The sequence below is a fragment of the Rissa tridactyla genome, chromosome 1 (assembly GCF_028500815.1).
Source record: "Rissa tridactyla isolate bRisTri1 chromosome 1, bRisTri1.patW.cur.20221130, whole genome shotgun sequence".
In the NCBI taxonomy this organism is placed as follows: Eukaryota; Metazoa; Chordata; class Aves; order Charadriiformes; family Laridae; genus Rissa; species Rissa tridactyla.
In genome coordinates this window covers 99720495-99747937 of record NC_071466.1, presented here as the reverse complement: position 1 = coordinate 99747937, position 27443 = coordinate 99720495, and the positions used below count along the sequence as shown (strand labels likewise).

The following is a 27443-nucleotide window of genomic DNA, read 5'->3' as shown; positions in this document are numbered from 1 at the left end:
GAGACCCACAACCAGGGCCATATTCCTATGTTAGTACAGCTAATAGGTTAATTGACCCTGCTGAGAGACCAGATTGATTACCTGTGCTAATTTTAAGACCCAAGCCAGCGTCTCTGCTGTACCATCTTGTTTTGCAGATAGCTCAGAAATTTCTAATAGAGCACTGCATTGTGGCAGACAAACCTGCCCTTAGCTTGTCCCATGTTTCAGTTCCTCACATAGGCCACATAGACAGTTTTCTTTAACTGGCAGGAATTTTGTGAGTCTAATTGGTGAACATGAAATGACAAGAAAGAGTAAAAGATTACATTGAGATATTAAGGACAGTTTTCCTTTGCAGAATTTACTAGCTATCTTGTTACTAGAAATATTTTACATTTTTACTTTTGAAGTATACCAAAAATATATGGCAGCTAATATTTAATTATTTTCCTTTTTCGTGCACCTGTGAACTTGGAATAGCCCTCTCTTAACATTCAGGATCTTACCCATCAAAGCATAGCTCTGGGGATGCGATTAGTAAAGTAATTAGTTTTTCATAATTCCACGTACTTTGAAGCTGGGAACTGTGATTTTGACTTGCTCTTAGCCTCTGCTATGTGCTGTATTTCTGTGTTTCCCAAATCCCAGCTTTTCTTTTAATTAGCAAGAATGTATCTCTGTCAGTGATGGTTGCAAAGCAAGTTTAAAAAACGTAAAGTGAGTGAGATTGATACAGAGTTGATTTTACAAGGCCTCTGGAACCAGAGAGTTATAAATGCATCATTCATTGTGGTTACCTCACATGTCCTGTTCTTGGTCCTTTGAAGTATGAATTTTGGCAACCGTTTCACTCTGTGTGGGAAAGGCAAGAAGAAAACTGCAGACCTGTAGCTTACCCTGACCTAGTCAATGCTAGAATGTTTTGCTGGTAGAGTTACCCTAGGCACGTGAACAACAAAGAAATATCTCAGTTGGTAACTAGTGCTGCCAGGTTCATCATACATCATACATCATACATCATACATACATTCATAGATGCCCTTTTTCACCCTGCAGACAGAACGTGGGCAGAATTTTACGACCTTGACTATTTGTTTGAACTTTCCAGATTTTTTGCAGATGGGTGGAACGGTGGCTTGGACTTGGCACAGTCAAATGTGTATGCCAGGGTGGGACACAGCAGGGTATGCACTCAGATCTGGCACCTGGAAAGTGCTAGATCCGAGACTACCCTGAGTCCCGTGCTATAGATATAAGCAAAGGGAGCAGGACAAGATCATAGTTATTTAATCAATTTAATTTTTAAAGCAGTGAGCGGAACAATGACCAAAAAAAGAGCACAGTATGTTCAATCACTGCAATTAAATGATCACTTATACAATTACAATGCACAGACATAAAATCAATCCAAACCTTTCCCACTAATCCTCTGCCTCTGAGCTCCAGAGTATTTTTTACACACATGAAAGAAAAAGAAGGTTGATATGAGGCCATACATGTAATCTAACACGAAATCTGAAACAAGTGCTTTGTCAGGACAGTATAATAGTGTAAGAGAAACTTAGTTTGGCAAAACTGCATTTTGGCCAGCAGAGCTTTTTCCAGTGTCCCAGGACTCTGTGTGATGCCACTTTTACCTTTGAGGTGGCTATAACTATGTCTTCATTATGAGATTTTGCTAGCATAACAGTCAGCCTGAGGTGATACCACCGCACACTCTTCATTGACAGCTCTGCTGGCAGAAGTAGACCTGTTAATCTTCACACCTGGAATGTTACCCGACAGCATGTTACTTCTCATGGAGGAGGGGACCATTTCCCCTTTCACAGGTAGCATTTCAGCCTCTCTCCCACTCTTTTATCTACTGTAAAAGGCAGGTAACAGAGGCAGGTAACAAGCATGTCCTTCTACCCGCTGACTGTGGCAAGCTGGCTCAGGAGTTGTGGGGCAAGGAGAGGCACAACGCTAAAGCCAGAAGATGAGCTCCTCCATTTAGTCCTGCCCTTATGTGTACTCTCCAGTCGGTTTTCTGTAGCCCCTTTCTAGATGAGATTCAGCACGTGTGACCTATATTGTCTCATGTGACTCGAAGTACCAGAAACGTTGTCCCTTGCTTTGTGACAGCTGTCTCAGAGAGTGATGGGCATGCAAAGAGGTGGAACAAGGCTCAGGTGGGATGCCCAGAGAAGGCTCATTGGAAGACAGTCGGCAGTCTGGCACCAAGGAGGTGCCACTAAGCAAGCTGTTGTAAGTAGGAGCTAGTGTGGGGGCAAGGAGGCTAGCAATCAGCTGGCTCTTGATCTGGAATAACTCCCTCCAATGCACGTATTCCAGAGAACATCCTCGTCTTAACGAAGGAGTCTTGCTCAATATAAAAAAGGGTCCAAGATGATGACATCTTTAGACCTTCACTTTGACTAATTGCTCTTATTTTTGGTTCTTTTGCAAAACCAGGAGATATCTGATCTATCCAAACACCAATCTCTATTGAAGAAAAAGACACTATGACCTCATAGTAGAAAAACTTCAATTCATTTAGGTCATTTAGTTCTTCTTTGCCCGAACGCCTACATCTCTTAAGCGCTTAAGAAGGCATACTGCCAGGAGCTGAGGTTTTCATTAAATTAGAAAATTGCTCTTATAGCTTTGTTATTAGGTATGTTATTAACATACAGACCTGGTCCCAAAAAAAATCTTGAAAAAACCATGCCCCATAAATATAATTGTTGATAAATTGGCTAACTTTCAAAACAAATGGGTCACAATATTTTATTTTGACCAATCATAATTTTGAATTATGTATTCAGATATAAAGCAAAACTGCAAAGCCATGTTTCAATTCTATTAGAGCAACCATGGACCCAAGCCGGGACACCTTGGATACTTGTGCTTTCTTTTGAAGCCATTAATGCACCAGAAATACAGCCTATCAAGGAAAAAAAACCCAAAACAAACAAAACAACATGAGAAAGCAAACAAATAAAGGCACCATGGTGCTTGCATTCATCATAACACATCAGTATTCCACCCATTAATTTTAGAAGTCTCTTACCATTTTGTTGTATTATAGCTATTTTGCTTTTCTTGTAGGATCACACTTTTCCCTTTCTCCAATATCTGGTAAATAATCTATTCCTAAGTGGTCACGATTTTGCAAAAGGAATAAAGGCTAACGACAGACATTTTATCTGGAATTGCCGATTGTTTCTTTTACCACTTGTATGTAGCACTGCAATGGAAGAAGGAAAAATATTTTTGAGAGTGTTATTTTTTCTATGACGATGAATTTTCAAAAATATATTTACTAGACGTTAGTAAAATACCGTGAGTTTTTAGAAACTAAAACATGACAGACAAGCTTTTATTTTTTAATTTATTTCCACCTGCTGGAGCCAGTTCTATTCTCTCCACCAGAGAGCGCAAGTATCACCAGAGGTGATGGTGCTGGGATGGAGAGCTCGCTGTACTCGTAAGCAGTATTGTGAGCTGCCTTCCTCAAGGACGGCACCCTAGGCACGATGGGTGATTCCAGCTACGTGAAGTTCCTTGCCTATGGGTTAATTTAGGCTCAGAGTTAACATTCTGTCCAAATGGTCAAGGCTTCCCGTGTCCAATATAGACCTGAAGAATCTCCTGACAAGGAACTACTGGAGAGATTCCTGCCTCCCCTACTGAATGTTGGGCTCCAGCCCAGGAGATGCTGACTTCCCAGGAACGTGTGCTTCTCCCATGCACTACAAACACTCATGTGCCCCTCAGACAAATGCTTGAAGACACTAAGACCAACTGGCTTTGGGAATGTTGGGCATCAGAAAGAAGAAAGGACTTGGCAAGTAGTAAAAGAGATCTTCAAGTTTCAGATTGAAAGCAAAGGCATTTCAAGCAATGTTGCAGGAAATCAATAGCAAGAGTATGAAATAAAATAAAGGCTTTTGAAAAATCTCACAACTCGCACCTTCCTATAGAAGAACAGTGAAAAAGCTCTAACTCAGCTAGATGGATAAGCAAATCCAAGGGCACGTACCAGTTTTGTGTTGCATGTCATCCCAGGGCACACCCCCGTGGGTACTCTGCTAAGGCTAAAACACCTTGAGTCTGGAGCACATGGGTACAGGCTCACTCACAATACGGTTATGCAAATCCTGCGTTACTTGAAGGAGAATGCAATGTGCTCTGGCACCGACAAAGGGTAAAAAGCTTTTAACTCCTCAGTCATGACTTCACATTATGTTCAAGTGTGTTTACTATATGTTATCATAACAGGTGTTAAGCTACAAGCAATGCTTTTGTATTTTCTTAGACAACTGTCTGTGCTGCAGAAACCATTGGCATAGACTGGCCTCCTCCTTGGCTGTCCCAACAGGGAGCAAAGGACTCAAGAGCCTGGAGATGCACCTTATCTCTCCACTGCTAGCTGTCAGTTAGGCAGAAACCATGCTGCTTAGTGAAGGAAATACCAGAGAGGACAGCTTTTGGACAAAAGTGTATTGTAACATGCCTTTGACCTAACAGGGAATTTTCTCCAAACGCAGCAACTGCCGTGTAACTGAGCCATATTTAGACACACACATTTTTATACACATACATACATATACAGAGGGAGAGGGGTTCACCTTCTGTGTGGTCCTTTGAAGTGGGGCTCTTCAGGTGGGTGTGATGTTGCAGTCTTTTGTTTCTGGCTCCTCCTAATGCCTGTACACAGTGTCAAAGGCATGTAATAGATTATAGGATCATCTCCATAAAACTAGGGTTTTTTTGTGGTTCTTCCTCACCTAAGCCTTGTACTAGTACTGCCAAAAAGCTACCCAATTTTTGGGTAGTTTTCAGTTATTCTCCTCCAGACATATTCAGAGTGAGAGTCTGGTATTTTTACTTTTTTTTTTTTTTTTTCTCATGCTCTTAAAAATGCACTTACATGCCTCAGTCAAATTTCTCCCGAAACAACTAATCCGAATGCAAGCTAACAAAGCTAAGTTTCCTCCTTGTGGCACTTGGCGGTTCAGTTGATTGATGAGTGGAGAAGAGGCAGCAGCAAATAGCCTTGTTAATCGCAGCCCTGGGCTGCCACGCAGAGGAAGTCTTTTCCTTTCCACCTATGGGTGGGAACAGCCGTGTCTGTTCTGACATTCACTGGACTCCACGCAGGGTGCCCCGCAGAGCAAGAGACTTGCACACAGCCAAGGACTAGCCAGCTGAGGAAGGAGTATGTACGCTGGTGCTCAACAAAGCTGCTGTATGTACTGTTCTACGGGTTCTCCTTGGATTTTAGATCCCTCTCTTTAGGACCCAGAGGTGCAGGTGGCAAGGTGGAGAAACTGCAAATGTATCTCTACAGGTATAGTTGCCACACCTGGCGAAGCCCTCAGGACATGCAGTTTTCAAAGCCTGTTCCAAGAGGACCCAAACTACCTCCAATGCAATATTGTAGGGGAAATATTATTAAACAATCTTTTGGGAAGTTTTTCTTCCCTTAGACTCTTTCGTAGACTTTATAGCATAGAGGAACGGATGCAGTTTCTTCTCAGACAAAAAGGGTCAGGAGGTGTTAAACCTCAAGGGACTCCTAGGTGTTCATTAGGTAAGAAAGGAAAAAGCGTGAACCAAAGAGGTGTCATTAAGGTGTCACCACAAATGACACCTTAAAACAGAAGCTGATGGTTTTTTTCTTGTTTTTGGAAGGGCCACAGCATGCTCTCTTCTACGTCTTATGTTCTTTTACTGGTTTCATCCTGCTTTCTGCCACCTCTTCTTCTGGCTTGTTGCCCATTGTTCCTTCAGACACCTGCCTGTGGAGCCTGCAAAACTCAGCATGGCTTGTTTCTTCCTTCCAGCAGATGTGTCCCTGGATGCTAGTAATCCCAGCAGGACTTACTGCCTCTTTTTTTAATACCAGGGGACTTCATTGGAGAGGTGCATGTTGCTGGATGAGAGCCTGTGCTCTCCAGTATCAGCTTAAGCTAGTAACTACAAGAAATTGTGAAGGTTTGTATCAAAACTGCAGAGGCAATTTACAGCAAATTCTATTAACAGAATCTGGCTTTGCTTTTGATGCACCTCTTTCGATGCATGTAAAATAAAGGGGACGTAAAAAGGTTTGTATGTTGCTTCATTGCAGCCAACACCTTCAAAATTTCTATTGCCAGAGTATTTCAGGACTGGAAATAGAAATGTTATCCATGTTGGTCTAATAGTTAAAATTATCCTATTAGTGTCTGTGTACTAAAAAGACTGGTAACAGGAAACATCCTATGAACGGAAAAGTAAGTAAAAGTTACTGGATTTGTTTGCACAGCAACTGTCTTAGGAAGCAGATGGCTGGAATTAGAACAAAAAATAACCATGAAAACAGGCACAATGTTCGTGGTGTTATCAGTGACATTTTATCATTTTGGTTTGCTTCTTGACTTTTACGTCTGTCCTGGTTTGAGGTAAAACAGAACCAATTTTCTGATTTGTAATTTTACTTTTTAGCTGGGCCTCTTCTAACTGGCTAAACTCCAAAATTAACAGCATATTGTTCAGAAAGTGTTCACTCCCAGAGTGATAAGACCTGATTATACCAAGGAATGGTACGCACAGAGCCTCTTGCTTATACTTATTGCTGTAACAACAAAGATCAGCTAACTTCGCTATCTGCCCCGTTAGAGGGTCAGAAGCGGAGAAGCGTAGAGGGGTCCCACCTGCAGGGAGGAGCAGATGGGACAGGTGACCCAAAACTGACCAACAGGGTATTCCATCCCATGTGCATCACGCTCAGTATAAAAGCTGAGGGATCAAAGGGGCAAGGCTGCTCTGGCTTGTGCTCTTTCTTCAATGGCCGACATCTGAGGAGGACCCTGTCTGTTCGTCTGCCTTTAATCCCGATCCCAGCATTCCTGACTCCAGATCCAGAATTCAGCTCCTGTCCGTCGCTGACTCCAGTCTGGGACTTTCCCTGTGTCTGCTGGTGATGTGATCGTCATCCTGGGAGCTGGATATGGTTTTGTATATATTGTATACTTTTTTTTATTATTTTATTATTATTTCTTATTTCCTTATTTATTATTATTTTCATTAAAGTAGTTTAGTTCTTTTTTCTAAACTCGTAAATCTCCTTATGTCTTCCTCTCTTCTCTGGGGAGAGGGCCATCTGTCATTCTGATTGGCCAATCCGGCCAAAATCATGGCAATGTCAAATATTATCTGATGGTCTCTAGAGCAGACATTTTCTGTGAAGCATTTAAGCAGATGTTAGACTGCTCTAAAACAGTAACGGAGAGAGGAGTGGATGTAGATCTTAACTGGATGCAGAAAGAGCCAGAGGAGTTCCTTATGCTGAAAGGAGAAAGAGGGAGCCAAACCTTCAGTGATTTACGAATCTGTGCACAAGCCGGAGGGCAGCTCTCCATCCTCTCTTTGCCTTTCCCACAGCTTACCTAACTTCTGACGTGCAGGGATACTCCATGGAGGGACAGGCCAGGAGCCCCTTGTCCCTGTTTTCAAAGAGATTTAAGGAGCATCAAAGGCCCAAATCCTCTTGATCTTGGAGTGCCCTTTCAACCCCTGCTTCTGACCATTTAGCAGACCTGGTACTTCAGGTCTGCTGTATGTTTCACCCGACCTATTGCCCCGCTTACTCTGACAAGACAGTACATGTGCACACAGTGACAAGCGCTGGGGTAGAAAGCACAGATAACTGTTCACTACATGCTCTCGCTGCAAATCTTATCCTTCCCACTAAGGCCATTCTTTGCTACCCAGTCAGTGATTTTTATGAAACTTGTTGGGAGACTAACTCTTGAGACCTTGTCTCCTCTATTAAATGTGAGTGAAACTGGTCAATGGGTTGAACCAAACTGCACGAATTAAAAATGGCAAAGGACAGCAAATACGGAGTCCAAGAAGTTGAGAAAACTAGACTAAGAGTTTACAAAGACAGTCTCATCTACTTCAAAGAGAGGAGCCTAATAAACCCTGTTCCCAAAAGATACAGAGATCATTTTCTGCATCATGGGAATCTGGACACTATATTCTCACGGAAGGGTTTTTGAAAAGGGAAAACACATGCAGCAAAACTGCTTTTGATGAGAGCACTGCAAAATACCATAAACACTCCTGACAGTGTATTTTCAAACACCTGCTTCAATCCAGTTTTAGATGAAAGAGATACTCAGTTGAAGTAGCCTTGCTTCCACAAAGTCCAATTTGAATCAGTGATGGCACAGGAAGCAGAATTTGGGCTGTGCTCAAATTTTTAAGAGACTGTCTAGAGCAGTTGGTTTTCTTGCATATTGCAGTGAAAGATTCAGTGAGGCACTTATTAAAACAAACAAAAGCCATTATTTCAGTAATGTAAAAAACTATCATTTACATCCAACAAACAGATCAAAAGATGCTCTTTTATAAACAAAATTCCCATCCCACAGACACAATGGTACGTACAATAACATGATTCTATGATCACACTTTGCCAAGAGATTCCAGTATAAGACACAGTAATTCAAAAGAAACAAAGTGTAAGTTTATTGGACGCCAATATTTCTTAGTCAAGATCTAAGTAAAGAAAACACACAGTAGAAAAAGTTGTACAAAGCAGCAATGGATTTACATTACATTAAAGAAAAAGTAACCCTAAGCTATTAAGTCTCAGTCCTAAAAAAAGTAAAAACCCATCCTTAATCAAAATTCAACACCGGTGTATTGAACTGATATACAATGACTATAAGGTATACAGGATTATAAAACCAGCTTCTTTTGTCTTACCTCTATAATCCTTTAAAATGACAAGTGATTTTGTGTAACTAATTGGAAAATTCTATAGCAAATATATTGGATAATTCCAGTTTCTAGAAACTGTAGGAAACTCTTCCCCTGTACCCAAGCACTAAAAGTGATCCCATTTTCCTGCTTTTTAAAAAGGGACACTGTCAAGAATAAGCCTTAAAATGTGTACTGTATATGTATCTTGCATGTTACATTGCAAAAACATATTTTGTTCTGGTTTTATGTACATATTTTAATTTAAAAAGATGCTGCTGCAGTAGTGGGAAGCTTGTGTCTTTAAAAGGTAATGCGTATCACTGAGAAACTGGAAAAGTGGATTGAGTCCATTTTTCTGGAATAGCAAGAGAAAAAGCAACGTGAAAAATAAGCTCAGCCCACAGAATTCAGACATGTTTTTCAGACATCCTTGCACGAACTGAGGATGCCCTTAACAGGCATTTTCATGACCAAGCAGCAAATGTTATAAGTCAATCAATGTTTTTCTTTGATTTTATTAATATCAAGTATTTTTAATACAGATAAGTACATTTACTGTATACAACCTTTCTCTTGATAGTGTCCCTTTATGTACAACAGTTATAGTACAGTTTTTCACAAGTCATTTTAAATAAACAAGAATCAATGACATTAAAAAATACTATCAGGCTGTGTTCAACAACAACAAAAAAGATTTTAACACTGATTCATTAACAGCAACATTTAAAAAAACCAAATCCCTAAGCTTGCTTTGATTTTTATCTAAATCTTCTAGTAGGAAAATGTAAACAATTTATTGAACAGTAGAGGCACATGCCAGATTACAGGCTCATGCCATATATTTGCACCCTCATTGTTAGTGCCAAGAAGGTAGGCATAGTCTGTCCTTATCCCATGTGAGGAACTTCTAGTTTTATCACTGGAAGCTTGGAACAAAAACAGAGTACATGTAGCTTCAGACCAAACCCGCATGCCCTACTTGGGGAAAAAAAACAAACAAACAACATCAGACAAAAATTCTACTGGATGTCACTAGAAGGCCTGCCAAAATAGGAAATGCAGGAACAAGTCTCTTACAGCTGTGTTTTGGTTCACAGATAAGGCTACATCTCCATTCTGAAATACACAAGACAAACTCTAGTGTCACCCACAGAAAAGCGCAGATACAAGAAGTAGAGACGGTATTATCACTGGTTCATGTCCTTTGATTTTTGTAAAATGACGGAATTATACCCTAGCTGTATACGCAGGTTTCACGTAGAGGAAAATTCATTTTAACTTTTAGTTCTAAGACTTAAAAAAGATAATCTGGATATATTTTTCTGCCATTGCTCACTTTCAATGGCTGATCATGGTCCCAATTTAGCAACTTAAGCACATGTTTAAAAAAAACCTTAAGACTGATCTCAATGGAATTTAACCATAGGCTTAGATGCTTTGCCAACACAGTGCCTGAAAGGAAAAAAAGTCCCAAAACAAAATACATTTCATGGCTCGACCCTGCTCCTCTTAAATGCAATGGAAGTTCCACTGTACTTCCACTGAAGCAGGATAGTTCTCTGAGATTTATCTGACAGATTATAAAAATAGCAAAAAAAGAAAGAATTAAAGATTCTAATCTATATATTAAAACATCTGCACATTCCTGTCACAAATTTTAAGAAAAAAGGCAAAACATTTTTTATATTTAACAAGACCTCTAACTCTGTATCACTTTAGTACACGGCTACAAAATTAAACAAGATATGATGCAGACAGGTTTTTATATCAATAAATTTGCCTTTTATTTTGTCTGTGGCCAAACTAGACACTCTTCAAAAGACCTTTATTTATAAACAAGCAACTAACATTTTTTTCATAATTTAACTTTTAAAACATATATTAAAGTTATATAAGTGGAAGCATATTTATTCCGTATCCTCCAAAATAAACACTTCTATCAAGGGCTTTTTAAGATACTGTATAAAAGCTAATAGAAAACCAGAACTGCTATATAAACATCTCATATTAAACTTCAGAGATCCTGAATTTCTTTACTAAACAACAGGAACTGAATTTAAAAAAACGCACAGAACACGCTCAAAGTTAAAAAAACCAAACTTTAAAAACAACCAAACCAACAAACAACTAAAGAAAAACTTAGAAGGAGGCTATTTAGACCGAAAATATTTTATGGATTTTTTTATAATACATAGTATACTAGGAAAAAGGTAAGGTTTCTTCAAAGATGTTGCACAAGCTTTTGATTTAAAGTGTGTGGAATTTATCATCATATCACATAGCAGAATCCCAGCTGGAAGTTAGATGACTATGACATAGCTGAACTAGTTGCCACCTTCGTCTAGAAAGCACGCTGACTTTTCGAAGGCTACATATCAACTTTCAGACTGTTGCGTAGAGGAATCATTGGTGAAAACTTAGGAACCATTTTACAAAACCCTGTTCTATTTTATATGCACAGATTCCTTACGTACATTTAAATGATAATTAGCGCAGCTTTATGTTTTTCTGATTTTGTTAAACCAGGTTAAATGCAATAACCATTTTATTTTGAAATTGTTTCTGGCAAGAAAAAAATTTAGTCTTATTAGATGCAATAAAAAAGTAACTAGAAATGTAACTATTGAACAAGTACCTTATTTTAATTGCAATGTAAATGAAAGAGTTTGATTGATATTCTAACAAATTAGCGTAATCATATTCAGATAAAATTTGCCTGAAAGAGGACAAAAAAGGACATGTTACTATTAGAAGTATTAAGTAACAATTCCAGATTTTAATCAAAAATGAAACAGAAGATGCTTGATATTTTTTTGGAAGCTGAAAAAAAGTCAGGGGTCCATCCTGAGCCAATTCTTTTAAACAAAATTCTGTTGGAAAAAAAATGGTAGCACACTTGGGCTTTCACTGAGAAAAATCTACTCCTGTGTGTGCCTAGCTAAGGATGCTCATCCTCAGATTCTCAGGAGTTACACTTGTGCTTAATTTTGCTAAATCTTAGTGTCAGCTTGCAATTCTTTTTACTTTCAAGTTTGGGATGCTGAAAAAAAATTCATGGTTACATACACAATTAAAGCCTCACTCCTGATAACCCTGAAACTGGTGACCAAATTCCTGCTGCTTTCACCAAGCACAGGCTGGGCTCAGACTAGGTAGCGTGGAATGCCATCCCCCTCTCCCAACCCACATGGGGTAAAGTTGGTCAGGATCATAAATACTGTTTTGCATCATTTATGTTCACTTTAGTCCATCACCACTCCATTAAGTCTAAATTCTAGCAGAATTTTTCACTGTTTACCACCTACTTCTGCGTAAATATTTTCTTTTACTTACAGAATAATTTTGGACCCTTACTATAGCTTCTGGTAAATATTTATGATACCACTTACACTAAATGCTCCAGTTGTGATTTGAGGTAAAATAATGGAACCACACAGAATATCTGCAGCCCATTATTACCACGATTTTCAACAAATTAGAAAATTGCAACACAGTATCACAAATTATAGAAAGCAGCAGAAAGAAATATTCTATGCACTGTATTCGTAAAATGCAGTGATTGTAGTGTGATGGTTTTTCCTCTGCTTTGAGCTGGATATGTATGCTTAATACAAATTTCAAATACATACTTCTTCATTTATACAGGTGTCTATATAAATATTTACATTTTTAGTTTTTGTTAAAACACATCTTTATACTCATGGCCAACCTTATTACTGTATGTAGGAACACAACTCAGCTTCTGTCCCTTAATGAGCTCTCTTCTTTTTTCATTTAATAGTTATACATTCCTTTGTAGTTAGAATTACAAACAGTTGTACAAATAGTGGAAACAAAATTATGAAACTTGTCTGACATCCATTCAGTCTTAGTTCATATTATAAACAGTACCATTTGCATTATGATGCCTGTTACTACAATGACTTTAGCTACCGAAGTATCTGTAGTAAATTAGTCTTTGGGACGTTATATAAAGCAAAGTACCCCCTCCCCCAATTTTCCTTAGAAACATAATTAAATGGCTGAAAGCAGGCTTGCTGCTACTTTTTTATATAAAATCTTAGTAATAATATTGCTGACTTTAGATTCTATTTTAATTTGCACAAGTTCCATATAACAACAAAACAATTCTATGTTCCCTTAAAATATCAAACATTCATATCCAACAACATCAGGATTACTCAAACTTGAGGTTTATTTGTTATTGCTAAAGGTTTCTAAGACCTAAGTCAATACAGCAAGACACTCCATCCACTTCCTCCCTAACTGCAAGTGTATGGCAACTATTTATATGGAGCTTGTGTGTTGGTGTCTTTATTAAAAAAAAAAATAATTAATGAAGTTGATTACAGTATTTCACTACTATAAACTCACAGTTAGAATCCAAATTGTTGTTGCTCTTTCATTTAATATATAACTTTATATATAATACACACGCACACACCAACATCACAGGATGAAGATCCATGCATACAATCCAGATGTGATCATATTTCAGTGTTAAATGAAATAAAAATTATTCTGTTACTATTAGATCCCAGACCACAGTATTTTAAATTACTCTGCTTTCTACCTACTAACCAAGTTAGTTTACCTTAATCTTCAAATCCAAGCAGCATCACAAATTCCAAATTTTTCGTCGCTGTCATTGTTATTTTGATCCTCTTAGATTTCTAGTTTATATGGCATACATCTGAAATCCTGAACACAGCCTCCACTGAACTAGCTTTTTAAGGTACCTGTTAAAGCTAATTGTGTGTCTGTTCATGGCTCCAAAGACTAAAAGCTGTCTTAAAAGTCCTATGACAGAGTTTACACATGTATTGTCTTTTGAACGTGATTGCTGACAGTGGTGGAGCATGATAGAAGAGCGTATCTGACTCCTGCGGTACGAATAATTTTTCAGTAGTAGTGGAGCTTTCAGACAAGCCTGTCGGACTATCAGGCTCCAAAGGCTGGATTTTGGGGAGGGGTGGGGGTGGAGGTAAGGGTGGTGGTGACGGGGAATTAGCTGGTGGACATATCTCAGGCTCTTTATTTGTGGACTCCTCTGCGGCCTGTGACATGTGAGACTGGAAGTGACTCCACAGACGGAAATTGGTTCGGAAGGCCTTGTTACACACATGACAAATAAATGGTTTCACAGAGCATAAGAGCTCTTGGTGACGCTCCAGCTGTTTGCGTACAGTGAAAATCTTCCCACACTTTTCACAGGGCCACAAACCAGCATCTTTGTTGGAGATTACTTCCTTAGGTTCTCTGCTCGTTTCAGTTACCTCATCTTCTATATCATCTGCAGGCTCTTCTTTGATCTGAATTTTAAACTGCTTGGATACACTTAAGTCTTCAGGTAGGCAGGAGGAATCTTCAGAATCAAAATTTATTTGTTCTGATGAATCACTGAATACACCATCTTCCTTTGCAGTAACAAAATTGTTCATTTTATTGGACTCTGACTGAGGAGGCAATCTTGACGAACTAGTTATTTCTCCATTGTGATCCAGGATAGGTAAAGAAAAGTTCTCTGATGGAGCCATTGTGTTTTGATTGTGAACTTCAACTTGATGACGCCAAATACTAAAGGATGATTTGAAGGTACGCATACACTCAAGACAAGTAAGCTTCTTGTATTCACACTTGCTTTCATGCTCATGCTTCAGCTCTGGAGAAGAAAATCTAACGCCGCAGTAAGGACAGATAGTAGCATTTCTACAGAGTCGCTCGTGATTTCCCTGTTCAATAAGTGAAGAGAGCTTAGCATTGCAGAGACGGCACTGATAAACCTCTTTGCTTTCTACTGGACTTTCAATATGAGCATGATCTTTCTGCTTAGGACCCTTATTTCCTCCAATTGGTTTCTCCCCTGGGTGCATTTTTATGTGCTGTTTAAATTGCGAGAGGAAACGATAAGCTTTCCCACAGTAGGTACAAATATAGGCTCCTTTGGTTCTCGATCTTAAATTCCTTTTGATGACTTGTTGTGCTTGTGAAGCAGACTGTCCCTGAAAACCTTGCTTGCCACGTCTTAGTTTAACTATTAGAGCTTTTTTAATTTCTCTCTCTCTCACTATATCGATCAGTTTTCTTTGGAATTTTTCATCCAAAACAGCATGTGAACTGGAAGCAGGTGAGGGATTCTTCACAATTCCATGTTGTGTCTGGCAGTGCGTCCACACTTTGAAATTTGTGTGAAATCTCTTGTGGCATATGTCACAAGCATAGGGCTTTTCCGGATTATGATACATGTTAACATGACGATGAAGACCTGCTGTTGATCGGAAAATTTTAAGGCAGTGTTTGCATTTGAATTTTTTATTTGGTCTTGCTTCTTCCATCTCACTGTATTCATCTTTACTGACATCAGAATCAGGAAAATCAGCATCAAGGTGCGTAGGGCTTGAGCCTTCCTCAAAGTTATCTTCTGACCCAGGAGAACCCTGCTCATCTGCCTTCTGTTTCTTAAATGGTAGTCTTCTATCAGCTTGAAACCTCCTTTTTGCTGGAAGTCTACTTGGTTCCTTATGATCATCCTCAGTTTTAAAAGGAAAGTCTTTATTTGTCGATGCTGAAGCATCACCCACTGTAACTCTTATTATTTCGGCAGGATCTGAAAGTGGACTGCTAGGTTCAGTTTTTATTCGCACCTCTGTGAGAGGGGAAGCAACCTCCCTATCAGTTGACTGAGAGGCACTGAAAGATCTAAGGCGATGTGGGTGTATTACCTGTGGTTTTTCATCTAAGACTAACTTCTCTGATGACTCCTTCACGGATGACTTTTGAGATACAATATTAAATGTCTTCTGGGAATCATTAGTTCCCGGCGAGGAGGATGATGACACCTGTGAAGGTTTTAGGTCAACAGAAGGTGAGTAAATAGGAACCTGGCTGTCCATGGACAGTGACCTTCGAAGGAGACTTTTTACAAGTGGCCCACTTCTGTCAATACTTTGGTTTTCTGGACCAGATCCGCTAGATGGGATTACTAGCCCTAACTTTGAGTAGTACAGCAAATTCCTGTCTTCACCTTGACCAATTCCTTTTCCAGCCTCTCGCAACAGAAATGTAGATTCTGATGTGCCACGCAGAGACAGGACTGGTGGACGCAGCCTTTTTAATGACATCTCTGCAGCCTTTCCTCTTAAAAGCTGACCACTGCTTCCTGGTTCATCGCTTGCAATTTCTTTCTCTGCTAAAGGCATTTGAGGCAATACTGTGTTCCTTTTCACTAAACCACCTCTGCTCTGATCCTCCACAGTTCCAGAAGTTTCATGAAGCTTGGTATAGCTCACAGGGCTTTCTTTCAGCCATCTCCTTTCAGTCAGCGATAAGTTGTGAAGGGTTTCAGTTGGTTTTGTTACTTGTGGTCTAGTGCTAGTTTTGACAGCAACAGAGGGTGAAGGTTTAGAAGTATGGCTTAAATCATGTTGTGTTTGATTTATACTTTTCACTTGTGCTTCAATTCTGTTCTGACAGACAATGACACTTCTCTTCTGAGAACTACTTTCGTCTTCATCTTGATACAGTATTTTCTTAACAGGGCAAGCTGGAAAAGGAGCTTGAGGACTCTTAGAAACAATGTTTGTAAGAAAGGATATTCCAAGACTGTAGCCCAGTTCTTGCACAGCTGCAAGACTGCCTTTTTCAATGAACAAGGATGAAGAATAAATGTAGTTTAACACATTATCAAAAGCATCTGGTTCACAAAAGTCGAGTTGAAACACCGACTGAGACTCATTCTCCTTATTTGTGAACAAAGTCTGGAAGTATTCACTGCTGGCAGCCAGAACATTTTTATGAGCTCGAAATTTCTGATCTCCTACTATAAGAACAACATCACACAGCTGTCCCTTTAGACGCTCCTCATTCAGCGCGCTTAGAAGTGAAATGGCATGTGCTGGATTTATGTAATGCAAGAGCCCCTCCATGATTCTGATGTTCCTGAAAAAGAACAACAAAAAAAAGTTGTAGGTTGCCTTACGTGAACAGTTGTTAGAGATAAAGTAAACACACTAATCCCTCTGTACGTCATAAACTGGCTAAATCACCATCAACAGAGCTGAAGAAAACAGCTTGTTTGGGGGAAAGGTATGGGAACTAAAACAACACTATTAGCTCCAACAGATGCACAGGCATGAGAAGAACCAGCTCACGTACCCACTTTCAAATACACTGTTAAACAGTGATCTTACACCAAGAAAATTACACCTAACTAACTGAGGGGACTGTGTTCTCTTCCTGCAATACACCTGGTTCACATGAAGGAACAGTTCAATCGTTTCACTCTTGACCATCTTTTTCTCAGCTTTATCAATCTCCACCTTGACAACTCCATTGATAAACTCTTGACTCGGATATTTAAGGCTTAGTTATGCTAACTCACCTTTCTGAGACTAAGCAAACCTGACAGTCTCCTGCTGACTAAACAAATTAACGGGGTTTTGTTGTCCTTTTTAATAGGATGATGGAAAGGGCATTAATACTGGGGATGGAGAAGGAAGCAGGATTACTGTTTGTAATCTAGATTAATTCATCACGCTTGCTTATGTTTAGTAAATGTTGTTAATATATACTTCTAGCTATCAAATCTGTCACTTAGAACTGCACTGACAGGATCTGGTTTGTTGGAAATTTCACAATTATAACTAAAATATCCCTGCATTGCTTTGTTCTAGATTAAAAGCAACCAGAGAACTAAACAACCCATCATATTCATTAGCATGAATTAGCATGTGGGCACTTTATGCCCACAACCCATGTACTTGAGGAACAGCTACCCTCGGGTGCATCCAAGAGTACAATAAACTCAAACTCCAGTGCAGAAATCCCCACGTTCCAAATGCTTCAAAACAGAGCCCACTCCATACTGCAGGATGTCTCAATAACTCCATAGACTGCCCCTGATTAGATCTTAATAAAAGAAGAGAATCAGCTTTTAAGTCAGTTTAAACAAACAACTTCTGTGGCATGAACTGAAATGTATATATCTGTGCACATGCACACACACAGAAACCAGCAATACCAGCAATATCTGATTTTCTTTTTTTGTTTTCCAGGTACACTTTTACAATTCTGTTCAAGCTAACCTGTAAGAATTTTACATTATTTTCGTCTATGGTGGTAGTAAAACAAGCCAATGGTGTGTCCGTTAAAAGCAATTCTCTTCTTTTTACAGATCAGTTGACAAACTACTCTTTAGATATTTATACATGATGTATGCTACCACAACAGAAAGGTTTCACTATTTGCTTACATGCAAAACCGAAAAGTTTATCAAAATAAAAAAACAATGTTAAGAAGCCGTAACCCCATAATTAATAAATAGGGGTGGTAAATCTTAAAACTAATGGATATACATAAACGATCAAGGTCTAAATTGGTGTTATTGAGAAATGACTTAAAGGTTGCTGCATAAAGTGTCTTAGGGCATCGATCATATCATAGGATTGAGCTACCACTTCTACACCAGAAATTACCAAATAAATTAACAGTGTCAGAGCAATAGCAAAAGCAAAATTCTGTTTCCTCATCAGATCTGTCTCTTCACTGAGTGCTTCAGTGTCTTGCAGTGTTGTTTCATAAACACTTATTTATCCTTAATTCACCCCAGATGTAATGCATAATCCTCCCCACCTCCATCTAAAAAAAGCAAAGCAGTCAAGCTTCTATGAATTTGAGAAACCAATCTGTTTTGGTTTGCTTTCTATGTTTTGCTTAAAAGTACTGTCTGAGGACTGTGCACTACCTATCTCCTTTGTGGATGCCACTGCAAGCTAAAGTGGTGGGGTCTGGCCCTAATCCAGTCTCATGGTCTGTGCACCCATTAACACTTGGAGTGTTATTAGCACAACCATTGCAAGAATGCATCTTTTCCTTTAGTTTCACCTGAAAGAAATTGAGTTTGCAAACTCAGGGCAATTCATCTGTGATGCAAGCTGCAACATGGTATATGGAGGTAACAGATCAACAGGGTGATTATGAAGGAAACTTGAACTAAAATGGTATTGTAGAGACACTCAATAGAGGTTGCTGCAGAACCCACACTTCAAGGACACAGTGGGAAAGGAGTATATTAGTCAAATGTTTTGAAATGTTTTCAAATCTTCATTTTAGTCTGCTTTACCCAGACCTTGTGTCTTGTGTAAAACACTCACAGAATAAACGCCATGTAATTACTATGCATTCCTTTGTCCGTGGTAACACGGGAATGCCATTAGTAGAGACACGTGTAAAATCTTCATGTCTAAAGCGGAATCCAATAGTCACCCATCCTTCTTTCCACATTCTCCTTTTTTATTCATAGAACACCTTCAATTTATTACATTAAACAAGACAAAGATAAGCATCCCACTACAATCCTTCCTTTCTTTCTCAGATCACAGCCTCTTCTGTGCAGTGAAGGAGGCAGAAGCTCTTGGGTGCAATGTAACTCTGTCACTTTAATAGTAACCAAGGCTGCAACAAACACGAATGGCAAGGGACCAAATTAATCCTGCAAAGGCAGCTTTAATCCTGGAAACAAAACCGGAACTGGTTTGCAGAACCATTTTAACACGTTTACACAGATCATCTGAAAGTCTGAAATACTTAGATGTAAAAAAACCCCAAAAGATTACCAGAGTAAATGTACAATGTATTAAAATTTCACTACATGAACACTTTTCAGTAACAAAGTTGATCCAAGACATTCCTACTCTCTTTTGTTCGTCTTATCTGCACACGGCATTTCACTCCCTCAGCTATGCCTGTACAAATATTTGCAGGCCTGCATTACACAGCAGTTCAGACAATGAACCAAAACCAAATAACACTTCTTTTCAAATGCTGGTCAATTTTTATATTAAACCGCAATCTCAAGAATGAATGCGTTGGTGTAACCGAAGAGGCAGAAAGCAGCTATAAGAAGGCAGGAACTCCTTCCAACCATTTGCCATCAAAGCCAATGCTCGGCTGACTGCACTCGGCCCTGACACAAAAGGTGTGCCTAGTTACTGTGTAGATAACAGAAATATGTCAGTCTCCTGTAATACTAGATTTGATTCCAGGTGTTTGAGGAATCACACTTCCTCAGATGAAGATTATTTTGCCATTAGCTACCTGAACTCTTTCCTCCAGATAATCTGCTCCTGTTGTCTACAACCATTTTTCCCCCTCTGTCTTCACTACTGACTGGAAACAAAGTTCTTTCTTTTTTCCTTCCATGAAGTTCGGGTGACATCAAGTACAGTAGGAGCATACCAGAAAATCTCCCATTGTCTGTGTTCAGGTGCCACATGCTATAGCAGCTGCTGGTCCTCAGGAGGAACAGTGACCACAAGATCCAGGAAGGGCAAGTGGAGCAGGCACACCTGCAGCCTTCCTTGGGGAGACCAGAAAGAGATTTTAGTGTCAATCTTCAATAGCCCTTCTATTGATCTCAGCAAACTGGCTTTCAGAGACGTAAGTACCATATTTGCTACGAGATCTATTTTTTGAACAAGGATAGAAAAAAACACCTCTACTATTTCAAAATTACTTTCTGCAAAAAAGAAAATCTCTACTCAGGAAGGTCTTCACAAGGAAAGGGTGAAAAAGCTTATTTTTTGGCTCAGCAGTCTACTGATCTTCTACAGCTACCCGCATTTGAAGGGGTAGTTCCCCTTCCTTTTCTCTGCCCTTTACTCTCACATCGCCTGCTCCCAGCCCCATGGTACCCTCCTCTTCTTTTCACCAGCTCTGATGCTCATTTCACCTTCCCTAAAATGAAGCTGAAAACAAACAAAACCAACCCTGCTTTTTTATATGTTTGCTATTTTATAGGTTAGGAGCTTCATCAGCTCACTGAGAGGTCAGACGAGCGCCAGAGTCGCAGCAAGAGAAGCCAGAAAACTATCCGTTCTTTGTCAGCAAGTTGTTCAATCAGCTTTGCCCATCTGAAACTTCACTTTCAGAAACAATGAAGTCACCGATGCTGAAACTTTACAAATAGAATCAGGCAGACATTTATGTGAAAAAATTCAGCATAAGAGCTTACACTTGCAAATACACAAGCAACTAAAATAAGATGTTGATGTTGCCTGCTGACTTCCATTATAACAACACAGCTGTCAGCTAAAGCTATGTTAATAGCATGTTGGGGGTGGCAGTGGGAAAGACAATGTTCTGAAACACTTAATGAGAAGCAATGTTGCAGCAAGGAGGCGCCAGGGCTGTGAGAAACTGCAGTTAGAAGCAGAGAATACAAGGAAGGAGGAGAAAATGCACACAGAGGAGATAGATAGGCAACAAGGGAGACAACAGGGGTTTCAACAGGGAAAACATACGTAAGAAGTGTGGTGGGGGTTAAACCCACTAAAAAATCCAAAGAAACATGGATTATAAAACTCAGCCAAGAAATACAAGTGACTTCTGGGGGTATCACTGTGGTTTGGGCAGGTAAATGCCGGAATGTTGCACTCAGTTGTGACTGCACAATCCTCTTTTGCAGACAATTCGATGGCTCTGATAATTCATGTGCTATTTCAGACACAAGGGGGGAAAAGAGTCCCATTACTCATCAAGAGCCCAGATGCAAAGGAAACCTACACTGTTTAAAATTCTACTCAAGTATCCTATGCTGGATTTTATTATTTGAGTTTGACAGCAGTTTATCAAATCCCTCTTATCCTATGTTGTGTTAACAACACAGGTACTCTCTTACAGTCCATATATATTTAAACACACACACCCCTACACACCCCCAAAAGCTATATGTAAAAGCTCCAAACCTGCAGAGCAAGATTGTTTGCACTTTTGTAATCTTTTTCTGACTAAATATTTGAGTAATCTCTTGCTGTAAATTCAGGGATTCTCTCTTCCTGGATTTAACTGCTGTTGCTGTTTTCCACTGCAGACAATACTGCAAACTTCCTCCATGACGACAATTGTTTTTAATTTCCAACAGGTCAGCAACAAGGAGAGACTCACTGGTATGAAGACAGCTATAAAATTGGATAAATAATATATTTGCTAGTGTGTGAAATTGATGTATTAATTTCCAACTACTTATCCTCCACACATACAGAAGCGGAAATTTAGGGAGACGAAAAGAAGAAATTCTGTAATATTGTGCAGTCTCTCTATTTTGCCCTCCACTAGAGACAAATAATTAGCAGTTATCCTGATACAGACTAGAAATTTTCTTAGAAATTAGAGGCTATTTTTCACATTCAGATCACACCCGTAGTTTCACCAATTGACACTCAGAATAGCTCCTGACTTGCAGCAAACTACAAGGTGTTAGAGTAACACCACAAAGCCCCACTTGTCCTTCTTGCTCCTGTTTACAACAAATTGCACAGCTAAGGGTGCAACTTCATCTTACTCTCAGCCCAATCTAACCGGGAATTGCTCCTCCGAGGAGCAGTCCATGTTTCCTCCCCCTCTAAGAAAGGACGAGCTTGCTGTCTGATCAGTAAACTGATACAGCTGACCATGGGATTGCACAACTACTGGATGTAAGGGAGAGGGCAGGAATGTGCTCTGGCTGTGAGCTTTTCCCATTCTTCTTGAAAGAGCTCAAGAAGATTAAAACGCATCAAACACTGTTTGTCCTGGCCTCCATTCCTCAACTGAAAAGTGTGTAACTCATCATCCAAACTGCTGTAAACTAAATCAACAAATTAAGAAGTTTGAAAACTCCATTCCCAAAGGAGTTCTTCATTTTTCGTTCTCTTGAGTAACATTGCCATTAAACTCCCTGATGGGACAAGACCTAAAGGCTTGATGTCAGAATATACATTCAAACATCTACTAAAAGCTCATTCCCAGAAACATATGAAATCAAGAATTCGAAGAAGGGAAGACACACATCAAACATGTATGCTTGCATTCTTTCTACAGGTTGACTTGGTAATGCCAAGATGTACTTACCAAACTGAATAATATTCAGTCATCTGCTTTACTGTATGAGCTACTCTTTCTTTGTTTAACCAGCCCAATTCACAATAAAATCTTGTTTACATACTGATTTTAATTTTGCTGGTATAGTGAAAGTGACAAACCCTAATTGTGGGCATATTTCTATTAATATAAAGGTGCTTTTTACAGGCACAGAATATTCTAGATGGGAAGAGAAACCAATTATACCCCTATAATGTATTTTTCTATGAACAGAATTGCATTTACACTAAGGTTTCTATAAGAAAACTAGAGATGGGGGGAAACAGTCATGCTTTTAATCTGAAACATCTAGAACTAATATAAAAGCCAAGCCTAAAAAACTGCCAAGTGAGAAACTTATGATTTAGGGAACACTGGTATCTTCCACCCACTGAAGGGATCCAAAGCCTCCATTCAGCCATCACCTTTATTCAGCCTTCATTAATTATGGGCAAGATACTGTGAAGACAATATAGGATACTGTAAAAGGATAAAGACAACAGCAATTTTACATGAGTTTTACATAAGAGATTTACGAGGTCATGAATAGCACATGGAAGATTTTCAGCTTACTCAAGGTCCACGTGCATTTGGAGGCAAGCAACGTCTCACACCCCTTTTTGAAAAAAAAAAACCACTAAAAATCCTCCTCCGTGAACAAAACCACTATATTTTTTCTTCATTCTTCAAGAGTATTAATGAGAAAGGAGCTGGTCCTACTCTTACTGAACTTCTGGGGTATTGGCCATTGACCTCAATAGGTGAAGGAGTGTACTCAGAGTTATGTCCTGGCACAAAATAAACTAATTCCTCTTGGTTGTGACAGGTAGATTAGGTTGTGGCAAACGGTGATTAGAAATCACAGTATTTCCACTGCCTTTCCATCCATGTTTCTTATTTCACTTTAAAAGGATTTCTCTGAGGGATATTTACTGTACCGAGTACACAATTTTTGAAAAATTATCTGAAGATACTCACAAACGTATTCAGACCAGAATGCCAAATAGTTCACCCCAAAGTAGCTCTAATGTTTTTTTTTTAGCTGGTGGACATATACGCAACTGGGATTACTGGTACATCCCTAGTTCCAGTGTATTGTGGTGTGAGGTTTGGTGCTGGCCTATGCATGAACGCTGGAGGGAAATATGTGAGTGGGAGGGATGGGGGGCAAGGGGGTGGCAGGGACACTCACTGTCCCCCATGTGAGACCTGTCCCTGAGCTAACCACAATTTATCAAAGAGACTACTGAGAACAAATTGCAACCTACAGATTACTCACACTGTTAAGTGCTGATGCAGGATAGACCATGCCTAAGGAGATTAATGCTCCAAGACAAAAAATGAAAAAAATATTTCTTCCTTTACCGAAGAATGCAATTTAATTGTATATGAATTACTATAAAAGGATAAATTTCACAACATTTTTTTTTTTAAATTATTTGGCCAGAGGATTTTTCATGTCTTTTCATCACAGATTGCATAGAAAGATTTTGTACAACAAAGGTCTGGTGTTTCACTAAATATCAGAGGGAAACCCCCCCCAACAATCAGGACAAGGTGATTTTAAAACTTTTTTATTTTTGATGGTCTGTAAGACTGCTGAACTGACAGGGGTAGTAGTGGAGGTGCAATAAATGTAGAAAGGCTGCTCAACACTTTCTTTCCTTGTTCATAAAATACGGCTGAGCTATTCTAGAAAAACATAATACACAAAATAGCCAATAAGCAAAGACAATACATTGGGGTTTTTTTATTTCACTGCTGATTAAAAGACAATATAAGAGAATTGCTATCATAAATATTATCATTAAGGAAAAAATATGAAAAAATATTACAGTACATAGACTAATATTAAATCTACACCATAAACATTCAGGGAAAGCAACTCTGTCTGCACAGAATATCTATTTTAAAGCAGAGCATACTGCAGTCTTTCCGCTTGCAACAAATGATTTCGCTGCCTCTAAAGATTTTTTTTTTCCCCTTCCTAGGATCTCAGATCATTAAATGTAGCAGAGTTCATTATGAAATAGCTCAATTGCTCAAAAGTTGAGAATTTCTTTTAATGAGAGCTGGAAACAGCTGCAACTGCAGCGTGTGACTCACAGCATAGTACCTCGCAGTGCAGTACAAACCATATGCTGGTTACAGCCCAACTTCCTCTCCCCAGCTCCTCCTTCCTCTACCCTGTAAGTCTACACTTGTTTATAGCCTGTAGTTATCACTATTTTGCAGATAAAACAATTTGTATCAACTGACAGGGTTACCACCCTGCCACTTGGAACCTACACAGTAAGAAAAGGATGCACAGACGTTCACATTTGTTATACTTGTGTACCATTAAATATACAGCACAAAGAGGACTTCAGGAACTTCTTACAAGCTATTGCCTCTTTTTATATTAAATAAGAGTGCTAATACATACTAAAGGATAAGTTACCTTAAGCATTAAAAAAGCACCCATTACAACTTTAATCCTGTGTTGGATCACAGAGAAGTGCTGAAATTAGCGGAGGAGCAAGAGCACCACTGAGGGCAAGAGACATGGTTACCCGCTCTCAGTTCCGATTCCCAGGGGTGATCTTGGCTCCAGCAGGCTCAGGGGAGCTCACAGCTGGAGAAACCCCTGATAAATCCTGGTCTGGCACACATTCTAGCTGAAAACTCCAGAGGTTGTAGTCTGTGACATCACCCTGCAAGTCCCTACTGAGTTCTTTAAATGCTCACGATCCAGTCAGGTTGGGTGGATTTTCTACAGGTAGAGTAAACCAAATCTTCTTATGAGATGACAACTGTAGAGCACATGGGTAATACAACTTCTGAGAGAAAAGGATGTCAGGTCCCCTTCCACCCAAGAGATGGCCACATAATTTGTTTTTTGCAAACAGGTTTATAAAAACAGTTGCAAAAGATTGCTCAGAAGTTCCCTTCAAGAACATCAGCATAACCCTGGTGGAAAATTTTAGTCAAATCAGTTAGTTTGTCAGTTTGAGAAAAGTCAGAACAGAACACTGTAAGTGGCAGTGTTCAGGCAATGCAAACATAAAGCAGTACTAGATTTACCTGTAATACATATTTACTACTCCTGATTTAATATCAAAAACGTTGTTGTACAAAAATACTTAAAAAAACCAAACTATTTTCATATTAACATCTAAGGATAAAAATATTAACTACAACTTAACTACAAGATCTTCACTGTACTCACAAAAAGTTGTGAGTTTATATAATTCATCACAATCTCTTCTTACACCTACAGCCTACCTACCTCTTACTTCCACTGAGTTCAACAACAGAAAAACAGAATAGTTTTTAAAGTACCATTTAATTATTAAGAAGAGCTCACTCAGCACACAAAGTTCCACAATATTTCCTGTCTCATAATAACCACTTTAGACTAAGTTTTCCTGAGGCTCGATACTTCAACAAGCCGTGTCCAATCTGGACATACAACGGCAGTTCGGACTTTGAAGAGCATTAAAGTACATTTCTCTCAGACAGCTGTGATCGGGCAAAACACCTTCCACACGCCGGTACACAGCGCAAGAGCATTTTTCCACTAGGCTATGAGCGGTACTTTTTCCTACTCATGAATAATGCACCCAAAGAGCGCCTGGACTAGTAAAACTACACTGCGTTTAATACCTGCATGTACTTATAGGTGGCAGGAACCTTGCTGGATTGCCTTCCGCCCTGAAATGTGCAGGCGAGCGCGGCTCCCCCTTCGAGACACACCAGGGCAGGCCTACGGCGCGGAGGGGCAGCCCTCCCGCATCCTCTCCCTATGTTTGACGGTCGGGAGCCGACCCGGTAATCCGCCCCGGGGTAGAGCCGCCCAGCCGCGGCCCCGCAAGGCGGCGAGGAGGGAAGCGCCGGTGTAACAACGGGACGCCACGTTTCCCCGTCGTCTGTCCCCCCTCACCCCACCCGCCCCGGCCTTTGCCGTAACCGCCTCCTGAGGCGCAGCGCAGGTAGGAGGGTGACACACGCGGCCGCTCGCTCCTTCCCGCCGGGCGCATGCCTTCCCCCCCCGCCCCGCTCTCCGCATGCGCCGTGAAGGGAAAGCGGCGACCGGCGCTACCGCCGCGCAGGCGCAGTTCCGCGGAATTCCGGCCTCCCCCGGGGAAGGGGTGGGGGGAGCGGGGGGGAAGAACGACGGACGGCGGGAGCGGAGCATGCGCAGCAAGGCGGGCCCGGGCGGGCGATGTGGCGGGCGCGTGCCGGCGCAACGGGCGCTCCGCAGCCGTTTCCTCAAAGCTCGAGGGAGCATGCGCGGGGAGGAAGCGGGGGGGGGGGGGGGAGGAGGGGCCGGGGAGACGCGTTTCGTAACCGGCGCAGGCGCATTGAGGCGCTCGGGGAACCGCAGCCCCGCTCGGTGGTGGCTGTGGAGGGGGGGGGGGGGAGGGGAAAAAAAAAAACAACCACCTCAGAGTTACGTCAGGAAAAGACGCCTTTGTACACGGGGGGACCCACGCGGCGCGGGCAGCCCCCGAAACGGGCGCGAGACGCGGCCGTTACTCACCCGCTCCGCCGCCAGCCGCGCCCCCCCCGCTGCCCCCCTCGGCGCCTCCTTTCAGGGTTCGCCCGCGCGCGCTGCCGCCGCCGCCGTGATTCCATCCATCTTGAATTTGACGTCATCCCACACCAGGGATGAGGTCATCGAAGGGAACGCTCGTCACGTGCGCAGCGCTCCGATTGGCCGGCGGGGGAGCGGGGGGCGAGGCGCTGGCGCGGCGGGGGAGGGTGGCGGCCAGGGACGGTTACAGGGGGGATTCCCCACCCCCCACCCGCCGCCGCCGCCGCCGCCCCTCCCCCCGCAGGTAGCG

The 27443-nt window shown here is 40.7% G+C and overlaps 1 protein-coding gene across 4 annotated transcripts; it reads right to left on the bottom strand.

The window, feature by feature from the left end:
• Positions 1–1307: 1307 nt before the first annotated feature.
• ZBTB21 (zinc finger and BTB domain containing 21) lies at positions 1308–27289 on the bottom strand. 4 transcript variants are annotated; one of them, XR_008463490.1, is made up of 4 exons: positions 27140–27289; positions 13316–16659; positions 3035–3211; positions 1308–2908 (listed from the first exon to the last, which is right to left on the bottom strand). XR_008463490.1 is itself a non-coding variant. In XM_054183684.1 (2 exons), exons 1-2 carry the CDS (start codon positions 27253–27255, stop codon positions 13470–13472), a joined length of 3306 nt encoding a protein of 1101 aa, XP_054039659.1. In that variant the 5' UTR covers positions 27256–27289; the 3' UTR covers positions 8461–13469. The 4 variants fall into 4 exon arrangements, 1 of the variants encoding a protein (XP_054039659.1); XR_008463488.1 differs by having other exon boundaries at positions 1308–3211; XR_008463489.1 differs by lacking the exons at positions 1308–2908; positions 3035–3211 and adding an exon at positions 8461–9696.
• Positions 27290–27443: the final 154 nt, after the last annotated feature.